The sequence below is a fragment of the Telopea speciosissima genome, chromosome 3 (assembly GCF_018873765.1).
Source record: "Telopea speciosissima isolate NSW1024214 ecotype Mountain lineage chromosome 3, Tspe_v1, whole genome shotgun sequence".
In the NCBI taxonomy this organism is placed as follows: domain Eukaryota; kingdom Viridiplantae; phylum Streptophyta; class Magnoliopsida; order Proteales; family Proteaceae; genus Telopea; species Telopea speciosissima.
The window spans coordinates 57,482,006-57,493,064 of record NC_057918.1 but is presented as its reverse complement, the minus strand read 5'-3'; the positions used below and the strand labels follow the sequence as shown (position 1 = coordinate 57,493,064).

General features: G+C 36.9%; 1 protein-coding gene across 1 annotated transcript; it reads left to right on the top strand.

Annotated features, from left to right (window-relative positions):
* The first annotated feature begins 832 nt into the window (after positions 1-832).
* LOC122655331 lies at positions 833-2,143 on the top strand. The gene is made up of 3 exons (XM_043849536.1): positions 833-1,070; positions 1,448-1,597; positions 1,686-2,143. Exons 1-3 carry the CDS (start codon positions 833-835, stop codon positions 2,141-2,143), a joined length of 846 nt encoding a protein of 281 aa, XP_043705471.1.
* The last annotated feature ends 8,916 nt before the right edge of the window (positions 2,144-11,059 follow it).

Sequence of the window (11,059 nt, the reverse complement as noted above, 5' to 3'; positions counted from 1 at the left end):
GGGTGCTATTTTGTACTGACATTATTTGCCCTCTCAGTTCTATGCTGAGAAAAATTGGGTGTGGGTGCTCCCAGCTGTAGGTGTAGCAAAGTTGAGTATTGAGCAAATACGAAGTCCATAGTGACAATGCTCCGTGGATGTAGGTAATTTGCCGAACCACGTATATCTTGTGTTGTGCGTGTGAAATTGTGTGTTTGTTCATACTTGTATTTGAAGTGTGTGGGCTGCAGGACGGGTGTACATACTTGGTAGAGCCTTTGAGTCTGGTTGGGGTAGTACACGACTTTGTGATTTGTACGCAAATTTTACCAGTAACTATCAATATCAGTGGGGAAGAAATTGAAAGAATTTAAATCACTGATTCACCCCCCTCTCAGTGACAGCCATCGAACAACAATTGGTATCAGGGCTTGAACTCAGTCATAGTCTCATCGGCATCTGAGTAATCAGGGTCAACATGGTTATAGGCGAAGGGAGTTCAAAAGACTCAGGAAAAGTTCCTGTTTTTTATGGTACTGAATATGTCTTTTGGAAGAGAAGAATGCAGATATATGTTGGGTCCCTTGGGTATGATGTATGACAGTCAGTAATAAATGGTTACACAGAACCAACCACTCCACTTATAGATAATGAAGCCAAGAAAGCTTTTGGAAACAATCTCAGAGCATTGAATGCTATCATTTCAGGGTTGAGTAAAGATGTCATGGCTAAAGTGATGGATTGCAATACATCAAAAGAGGTCTGGGACAGGTTGAAAAGCATCTATGAAGGAGATGCCAAAATTAAAAAGACTAAACTATAGATTTTTAGAGAACAGTTTGAGAGTCTTACTATGACTGAAGAAGAAGACATTGACAGCTACATGGTTAGAGTTAATGAAGTTGTGAACTCTATCAGGGGAGTTGGAGAAACTCTTGAGAATTCCGTGGTATGTCAAAAGATTCTTAGATCTGTACTACCTAGATATGATTCCAAAGTCTCAGTCATTGAAGAAGCCAAAGACTTAGATATAATTACACTTGATGAAGTACATGGCACACTCAAGACTTATGAAATGAGAACAGAAAAAGGCAAGTCAATTGACAAACAAGCAGCATAATGAAAAAATTAAAGCTGAAGGAGCAATCTGAGAGTGAAGAAGCAGAAGACAGTGATGATGATGAGGTCATAGCCCACTTCACTAGAAAGCTGAAAAAGGGGACAGGGGAGTATAAAAAAAAACTTCCATTTAAGTGTTTCAACTGTGGTAAAGTTGGACACTTTGCATCCAAATGTCCTCACAATGGCAAAATAGAAAGTGATGATGATAAGGAAGATTAAAGGAGCAAAGTCAAAGGAAAGAAGAAATATGTTTCCCATAAGACCAAGAAATTTTAGCCCAAGAAAAGAAGCTTTATCTCCAAGAAAAGCAATGACACATCTAAGGAAGAATCTGAGAATGATTCAGATGATGTAGATGATCATGCCATGTTCATGGTGTTTGAAGAAAAAGAGAATGATTCACCTAGAACAAGCACAACCTCAGAAGATGAAGAAGAAGAAGAGGTGGACTTTGAAGCTGAGTTGAGATCTGCTCTCAAAGAGCTCAAGAAAGAAGGTTAAACAAGTTTCACAAAATCTTAAGGAACAAGAACAATCAGTTCTTCAGTTGAAAAAGCAAGCAGATGAATCAAAAAAAATTCTAGAAGATTTTGAAGAGAAGTTATCACAGAAAACTACAGAATGCACAAAGCTTGAATCAGAAAATCTATCTCTGAAAGCTAAATTGGAAGGAGAGTCCAATATCTTAGCTGAATATTCTGATTTTCAGAAGGAGATTGATGCTCTCAAGGCAAAGGTAGCAGAGTTTGAGAATGACTCAAGTATACATGACATAGAAACATCTTCACAAGTGCATCCTAGTAGCAAGAAGCTTGATGAAATCCTTAGTTCTCAGAGATCAACTCACAACAAATTCGATCTTGGATTTGTAGGAGAATCATCAAAGAGTGCCAAGGAAAAAGAAAAAAGCACAGCTCAGAATCCCATTACTGTGAAAGACAAGAGAGTTGAGAAAAACAGGTGCATCCTAGTAGCAAGAAGCTTGATGAGATCCTTAGTTCTCAAAGATCAACTCACAACAAATTCGATCTTGGATTTGTAGGAGAATCATCAAAGAATGCCAAGGAAAAAGAAAAAGGCACAGCTCAGAATCCCATTACTGTGAAAGACAAGAGAGTTGAGAAAAACCAAACTCCATCCCATAAGACTAACCATGTTAGACAACAATAATTGGTATCTATAAGGAGATTCAGAATCGCCTGGTCGATTGAAATTACCTTTGACTTCAAATTAATGACTTCAAATTAAGAAACTCAATTGGAGAATCCAGTGCTAGGTTGCGTTCAGTTCATCGAGATAAGAAACATCATTGAGACTCTCCTATGGGTTTGGTTTTGTTTGCAACCGCATTTGTGACCAAATAACTTGTTTGTAATAACTTCCAAAGTTGTTGTAATTTGGGGAGTAGGGGAAGTTCAGGCCATTTTGAAAATAGAGATTTCACGACGGTGATGGAATCGAGAGGAAGTTGAAAAAATAAAAAGGTTGTCATTTAAGTGTGAAGTTACATTATGTGCCCTTCAATCCATGTAAAAGTACATTATATTTGGGGGCAAGCAAAGCCGAGTTACAAATTCTGTTTGTAACTTTGATATATAACATATACTATATATAAATAATATGAATATCTTAATTTTTATTATATTTGGGTGCAGTTACTAATTACAATTCAGATCTTCTATGGCGCACTGCCCGTAGTGGCCTGAGCGGCACACAAACAGGGCGTGGCGCAATGATTGCCTTACCCCAGCCTGCCCGAGCAAGGTAAGACGGTCATTACGCCACACCCTGTTTGTGCGTAGCTCAGGCCACTACGGGCAGCATGCCGTAGATGATCACGATCCTACTAATTACTGCGGCTGAAAGTGTGAACCGTATGATAAACAATTATTACATAACCGCGGTTTCAGTGAACCGACGCTATCCAAAGCATTCTTTGAACCGCCCATAAACATAAACCTTAAGCACACATTCCCTACTACACACCTTTTCATTCCATCCCCTACCACGCTATACTACTCCGAAAAATATTTATGCCACTCTCTCTCTCTCTCTCTCCCTCGAAACCCCTAACCATGGATTGCGTGTACCTCTCTCTCGCTCGCTCTCAATCTCTCTCTCTCGTGCGCTCTCAATCTCCCTTCCCCCTACGTCTTCTGTCTCCGTAATCCGTATCCATCTGCGTTCCTAGTCGAGTTCAGCGGCGGCCGACCAAGGCTTCAAGGCACAATACAGAGGTGGTCAAGTTCAGACCTGTCCCTTCTTATTCTCTGTTTCCGTTACCAGGCTATTGCAGAGGAAGAAACTTTAAGAGGTACTCCATTTGTTCTTTTCGATGTTTCATGTTTGGGTGCCAGAGAGGTAAAGATGTAAGGGAAATAGTAGATATGCAGTTCATGGACATTTCTGCTGTTTAATTCCAGAAAAGTTGTGGTTTTTTCTGTAAATTTCATCATTATTGCATTGCTTTTTCTTATTTGTCATATCCAATGGCTGTTTTGATTGCTTCTTGAATTGGAAAAATGATGGTTATTATTGACTCTTATTGCTGTCATAAATTATATTGTTAGATAATACTGAGAAAAATGATGGCTATTATTCACTGTTATTGCTGTCATAAGCTATTACTAGCAAAAAAAAAAAAAAAAAAAAAAAAACTTTAGGTTCTAAGCACATAAAAGATCATTTTTTTTTTTTTTTTTTTTTTTTTGATTGATAGATCATAAAAGATCAAATTATTCGGCTTATTTTAACTAAACTAGTAGAGACTGCTAACAAATGTCTTGTTCAGTCAAATTTGTTTCTTGGAGGATTTTTGTGTCGGTTTGTTCCACGAAAACACAAGAACAAACCATATTTACCAAACAGTTTTCAGGTGTTCTTGTGTTCCCGCAGAAAAGACGAATAGAAGATTTGTTCCCTAGGATGGTTACCAAACGCAACCTTCTAGCCCCTGAACTTGAGCTTTAGAGTTGAGGAAGTGAATCCGAATCTAATTCTTGTGAGATTTGGATACTTTTGATCTTCATATGATACTTCTCTTACACGACGCAGGTCTGACTTGCAGAGCCCTTTCCTAAACGAGGCCAGACCAGGGTTAAAGGGTATCGGTATTGGTATTTGTGGCCATATCAGTCATCGTCATTACCAATATGAATACCATATGAATCAGATCATACTAGGAGTAAATTTAAAAACAAAAAGCTTTTTTGGGATGATACTCCCACTTCGTATCGGTATTAGATATCGATGATACCGATATCTAATACCGATACAGCCAATATGATACTGATGTCTTGATCCATGGTCAGACCTTGAGGTTAGATATTGCCCAATCATTTGTGATAATGCTAGACATACTTCAATTCAGGATGCGTTTTCTAAGTGGAAATGGCTTTATGTTATGAAGAGAGAAAGGAAGAAGAACGAAGAAGAAAGTGGAAGAACAGAAGTTGAATATTTTCTTGTTTTATTCCTCTGTAATCAGGTATATTTAAAGCCAAACAAGACCGTAGTTCAAGAATACAGTCCCTCTTGCAACTAAGTAACAGAGTTTCTAACCACACAACTAATCTAACAGAATTTCTAACCAAATCCCTTACAACACACGTGGTCTTTAACCAATTTCTTACAGCAACAGGTGGTCTTTCAATCTCTTACAGCAGCACGTGGTCCTTGGTCCAGGCTGGAGCTCGTTTGGTTCTTACACTTCTCTCCCTCTTCTACTGGCTTGGTTCCAACTGGCCTTGTTTATTAACAACTAGATCTTGAGCATTCACAACTGACTCTGTTGTGTTAATTGGTATTTGCAACGTCATATCACTTTACCAGTAATATCTCTTAGTTGGGAATAGTGATCTTAACATATAAGGTACGAGAGCAAGAAAACCCCTGAACCTATAGTTTATATAAAGAATTCTCATGTTACTTGGTAGAAAAAGGGGTGCCTCATGATTAATATATAAGAGACCCACATGATCCGGGAGGAGAGAGAGCCCATAAGAGTTTTGTATACAGAAGGTGTATATCCTTTTCTTATATACTTAATTTATATGTATATAACAAGGGATTAACTTAGATTTAAGGTAAGTGGAAAATAATAAAGAAGTTTTAAAATAATATGAAATCATACGTGCATTGATTTGCTTTTGAGAAGGGTATCAGTAAAAAATCTCATACATTTGAGAATAATAAGCTCTAAAAATCTTTTGCAATAGGGTAGCAATTTCTTGCTCGATCTCGTTGTTGCGGTGTTGCCGCTAGAGACTCTTTGGCATTCTTGCATTTCTTGGCCAAACCCTGATCTGTGGTCCTCCTCTCCCACCTGATCGGCCACTCGGAGGGCATGTCAAACTTAACCTAGTCCTTCGACTCCCACATTTCCACCTCCAACGATCATACCCTCTACATCTGGGATACCCGCTCTGCGAAGTGTATCAAGACCTTCCACAGAAACTCTTGCTTAGTCCATAAGTTAGGATTAAAGTCAATTTTCTGCAAACTAGAAATTAATGAGAGTGGGTGGGAAAAAACTCAACTCCGCCAAAGTTCTGATTTTTTAACCCTTGTTGCTGATTTCATGTCTCAAGGGACTTGTTATCTTTAATGGAGTCTCTGTCTTTGATTGTTCCATCTCTGCAATTCCTTCCCTGCATGAAAAATAAGGCAAATATACAGGTTTTGATTTTGGTTTCTCTAGACTTCTATTTCAAGCTTGCAGGGTAGAAGCACCATGGGCCTGGTATTCCATGTATACAAGGCCTCCTTGGCCTCTGCCCACATTTAAACCAGAGCATTGGTAATTCTCAAGAGCCTCTGCTGGTTAGAATGTCAGATGTGTATTGCAATTTCAGTAGTCGTCGCCCATCTGTCACCAATCCCAACACCGTCGGCGTCACCAACCACTACACCCTTTCCTCTCTCTCTCTCTCATTCATGCTTTCCTTCACCCAACCTCCCTTGCAACTCCTGACTCATTTCCCTTCTCTTGCTTCCACTTGTTTTGCCTTCATTGGTCACCTTACCTACTCCATCATCATCATCCACACCACTATCACCTCCCATTCCTTCACATGTTCCTTATGCTTTGATCCCACTTGTCTTTCTCCTCTTCCTTGTCTCACCATGGATTAGAACCTACCAAAACATCTCACTACATTGCCACATCCACTTTTTGCCCCTATTAATTATGAGTTGTATGGAGTCGTCATTGTTACACTTTTTTTAGTGCGCATGTAAAAAATCTATTTAACACCTTTTTTTATGATAAAGAAAAAAAATTATTAAGAAGAGAAAAAGATAAAAGGTTTTCTAGAAAACAAGTATTAAGTTTGGCTCCCAACTCTTCTGCTTTTTGAAGTCCCTGAAGCATTCCCCTAGCTATGGCTTCCTAAGCACTTTTTGTATTACCAAAGTGCATAGAAATAATGACAAAAATTTTCTCACGGGCAATAACCGAGGCCCATCCTGCCTCATATTTTTGTTTAACAAAGCTTCCATCATATATATAACTATATAAGTACAAGGGTCAAGCAGCTCATGATACTCAACATGGCTTAAGGGTTCAGGCATAGGAGGAGAGAAGTCAAATGCAGGGTATAGAAATTTTAGATCAACAATCGACTTATCAACTTTCCTCATGGTTAAAGAAGGATTAGAGAAACATTTAGATCTTAAACAGTGGATCCTTAGCAGTCCATAAGAAGTAGCATGTTATGGAAAAAAAACAGAAAAAAAAACACAAAACCTGAGATCTTTCTTTGGTATAATTGATGAATAGACTAAGTTCTCAAACAAATTTGGGAAAGATGTTGCCTGGACGAATTCAGTTCCTACATCCAAAATTCATACTGCTCAAATTCACTTTGAAAATTAATACACACAAACATATTTGGCTCTACATGGAAATAAAAAATCATTTAGAAAAGCCTTAAGTGATCATCTCCACCAAGTCCATATCCTTCTTCGTCTCACACTGTTGTAGCGAATCCATATCCAATGGCATGTTTCTAAAATTCACACCCTCTGCAAGCTGAGTTGAAGGGTCCGATCATGGCATTAGGAGTCTGCATATTTGCGTCAGTGCATGCATAGCTTTCATTATCTGTGCAAGCTGAGTTGAAGGGTCCAATCATGGCATTAGGAGTCTGCATATTTGCGTCAGTGCATGCATTGCTTTCATTATCTGCAATGTTTGAAGTTTCAATCAAGCTGTTGATGTAATTTTGCAGGAGAAAACTTGAAATTTGATGTTTTGAGCTTTGGAATCTTCGTCTTAATAATTGGCTTCTTTAATTTTATTGCATTCTAGTGGTTCTTTATGGAATTTTCAGTCCTCCATTTTAGTTTCTTTGCAATTTCTGTCCATTTATCTCCTAATTCAGTATGGGCCTTAATTATAAGTATGTATGTTACTATATAAAAACACGTTTCTATCAATTGATGAGATGAAAATACATGGTGTAAAACCACCAATTTTGGACTTATACGCTTTAATAATGTACTTATCCACAAAAAATTTTATCATTCATACATACATTGGTGTGTTGGATTCAATTAATTCCATATTTTATCATTCATACATACATTGGTGTGCTGGATTCAATTAATTCCATATGCAGAAAATACTAAGTAAAGGCGAAGAGGAAGAGGAAGAAGAACCATGATGTTCGGCCTTAGATGGTTAAGTCATCTTTCCCTACTTTGGATGAAAACAAAACATTTTATACAAGCAAAAAAAACATAAATTACCTGTCTTCTTCAGCTGTCCATTTCTCTTTTATTGGACTAGTCTTCTGTTGGAATTTTTTTTGCAGTAATGCATGTCATCTACTAAGGCAAAAATTCCAAGTTAGGTGATCCTAGTTCTAGAAAATTCAAAGAGGGATTGCTATCTCGGGCAAACACGATCTCAGGTGCGATTCTAGGGGGAAATTCATGAAGGCCCAAGTTTGAAATTTATCCATAGCTCCAGCTTCTATAAGGGACATCGAATTAGAGATATTGAAATTTGATGAAGATTCATTCACTAAAGCTTCAAACTTATTGAAAAACAAATGATTGACCCCAATTTCGAATTTGGCAATAAGTCATACACATAAAACTGATCATTTTGGTGGAAATCTTGAAGATATCCTTCAGAACTGATCATTCTCTTTCCCATGGAGTTTGACACCAAGTATAGAGATGATCTCACTTTCCGGTCAACAATTTTGTCTAAAAATTACATGAAACGAGGAATCGGAGATGGGTTTCCTTTAGAGGCTTGCTCATCTGAAGGATATCTCCAAGATTTTCACTAAAATGATTAGTAGCGAAGGATATCTCCAAGATTTTCCCCAAAATGATTAGTTTCATGTATATGGCTTATTGTCAAATTCGGAATTTAAGGTCTATCCTTTGTATTTCAACAAGTTTGAAACTTTAGCGAATGGATTTTCTTCAAATTTCAATATCTCTGATTTTATGTCCCTTATAGAAGGTGGAGTTATGGATAAATTTCAAACTTGGGCCTTCATGAATTCCCCCTTAGAATCGCATCCCCTAGAATCACACCCGAGATCATGTTTGCCCAAGATAAAAATCCCACTTTGAATTTTCTAGAACTAGGATCGCCTAACTTGGCGTTTTTGCCTGAGCAGATGGCATGCACTACTGCAGAAATAGCCTAAAAGAAGACTAGTCTGATAAAAAGGAAATGGACAGCTAAAGAGGCAAGGTGCCATCTGCAAAAATTTCAATGACTTTTAGGGCACTTGGTGGGTGGAGAAAAAGTTGAAAATTTTGTCTCAAATTATTGAAAATTAAGATGGCTTAATCACCTGGGGTCGAACATCACAGTTATTCTTCTTCCTCTTCCTCTTCCTCTTCTTGTTTATTTTGTATTTGTTGTATATGTATTCATTGAATCCAACACACCCATGTATGTCAAATGCATAGAAACACATACAATCATATCCATCCATCTCTCTCTCTCTCTCTCTCTCTCTCTCTCTCTCTCTCTCTCTCTCTCTCTCTCTCTATACATATATACATTCATTATCACCATATTGTACACTGTTGCATCTATAAAAAATTAGCTTCCTTTTTATTTGTCGTGCACTATAGAAAAAAAGAAACCGCCGTTTGTCTACATATAATTTTATTTTTTATTTTTTAATAAATATGTATTAAATCATATTTTTATCCATAGTAATATTCATATACATTGTACGTGTATTTTACTTGCAGAAAGCTAAATGGACTGGGGAGTAAAACATGATTATAATAGGCTAATATTGAATTAGGAAATAAATGGGTAGAAATCGCAAAGAAGATAAAAGGGAAGATTGCAAATTTCATAAAGAACCACTAGAATGCAATATAAAGATGACAATTATCAAGACGAAAATTCGGAAGCTCAAAACATAAAAAAATCAAATTCTCTCTTACAAAATTACATTAGCTTGTTTGAAATTTCAAACATTGCAGATAATGAAAGCAATGCATGCACTAAAGCAAACATGTAGATTCCTAATTTCATGATCAAACCTTTAACTTAGCTTGAAGAGAATGTTGATTTTTTCGTAGGTGATAGCTTAGTGCCCAATTATGATTTTAACAACATCCCAGATTTATATTTCGTTAATACAATGATGTTTCCTTAGAATTACAGTATTTTGTGTACTTTTGATGAAATACAATGATGTTTCCTTAGAATTACAGTATTTTGTGTACTTTTGATGAAATGTCAAGCACATCTATCGTTGGCCATAATTCAGCATTAAGTCATCATCTGCAAAAAACTCAACACTCTCTGTAAACTAAGATGTTTTGAGATTTGGAATCTTTGTCTTAATAATTGGCTTCTTTAATTTTATTGCATTCCAGTGGTTCTTTATAGAATTTTTAGTCTTTCCTTTTAGCTTCTTTGCAATTTCTGCCCATTTATTTCCTAATTCAGCATAAGCCCTAATTATAATTTTTTTTTTTTTGGTTGATGAGAAAGCGAAAATATATGAATTAAAGAGAAAGGAAAGTCTATACATCATACATAAAGGGGGGGATAGTAGTGTTGTTCGTGACAAAAAAAAGAGCTAGAGATCGTAGCATCTTTAACCAGTGGTTGTTCTAGTGCAGGAAAATTATATTTGAAAAGTTGGAAGTTAGTTCTGCTAGTTCAAAATAGGAGGATATTAGGTTCCAGGGAATGCACTTGTTTCCTTGGGGTGTCAGAAGACTATTTAGTCTATATTTATTGAACCAGATTTCTTTAAGAGGGATTCCATCCTTCAGAGCGTGTTTCCACCCCTGCAAGATTCCGTTTAGCTCAACCTCCAGTTTGTCAGATGAACATGAAAATCCTGCAGTTATTAAAACACTTTGATCATCTAGCAAAAAGCAATATGCCCAGCCTGTTAGTCCTATTGAAGGTTCAAAAAGGCATGCGCAACATAAGACATGGAATTCCAATTCATGATTAGATATAGAGTTAACCAGTTTGAGTGCACATAACCACTGGTTAAATATAGAGTTAAAATCTTGTTTAGATCGACGACAGAGCGGTCTATTTTTCTAAAGTGTGTCACATAAAAAGAAGAACCATGATGTGTTCTAAAAGTTTACACATAAACAACTTTGTGATCAATGTTTTCTGTACAAGATGATTCATCATTCATGATAAGAAGAAAAAAAAATTACATGTCTTCTTCAGCTGTCCATTTCTCTTTTATCGGACTAGTCTTCTGTTGGGCTTTTTTTGCAATAATGCATGTCATCTGCTCAGCCAAAAATTCCAAGTTAGGTAGTCCTAATTCTTGAAGATTCAATGAGGGATTCCTATTTTGAGCAAACACGATCTTGGGTGCGATTCTAGGGGGGAATTCATGAAGGCCCAAATTTGAAGAAGATCCATTCACTAAAGTTTAAAACTTATTAAACTACAAATGATCGAACCCAATTTTGAATTTGGCAATAAGTC

What these genes read in the sequence shown, in the direction of transcription:
- LOC122655331 (XM_043849536.1), top strand. Translation starts at nt 833, where the DNA reads ATGACTGAAGAAGAAGACATTGACAGCTACATGGTTAGAGTTAATGAA. An exon ending in TGAAATGAGAACAGAAAAAG is followed by an intron (nt 1,071 to 1,447) that starts GCAAGTCAATTG and finishes AGAATGATTCAG; the next exon opens with ATGATGTAGATGATCATGCC. An exon ending in CAAAGAGCTCAAGAAAGAAG is followed by an intron (nt 1,598 to 1,685) that starts GTTAAACAAGTT and finishes AAAAAATTCTAG; the next exon opens with AAGATTTTGAAGAGAAGTTA.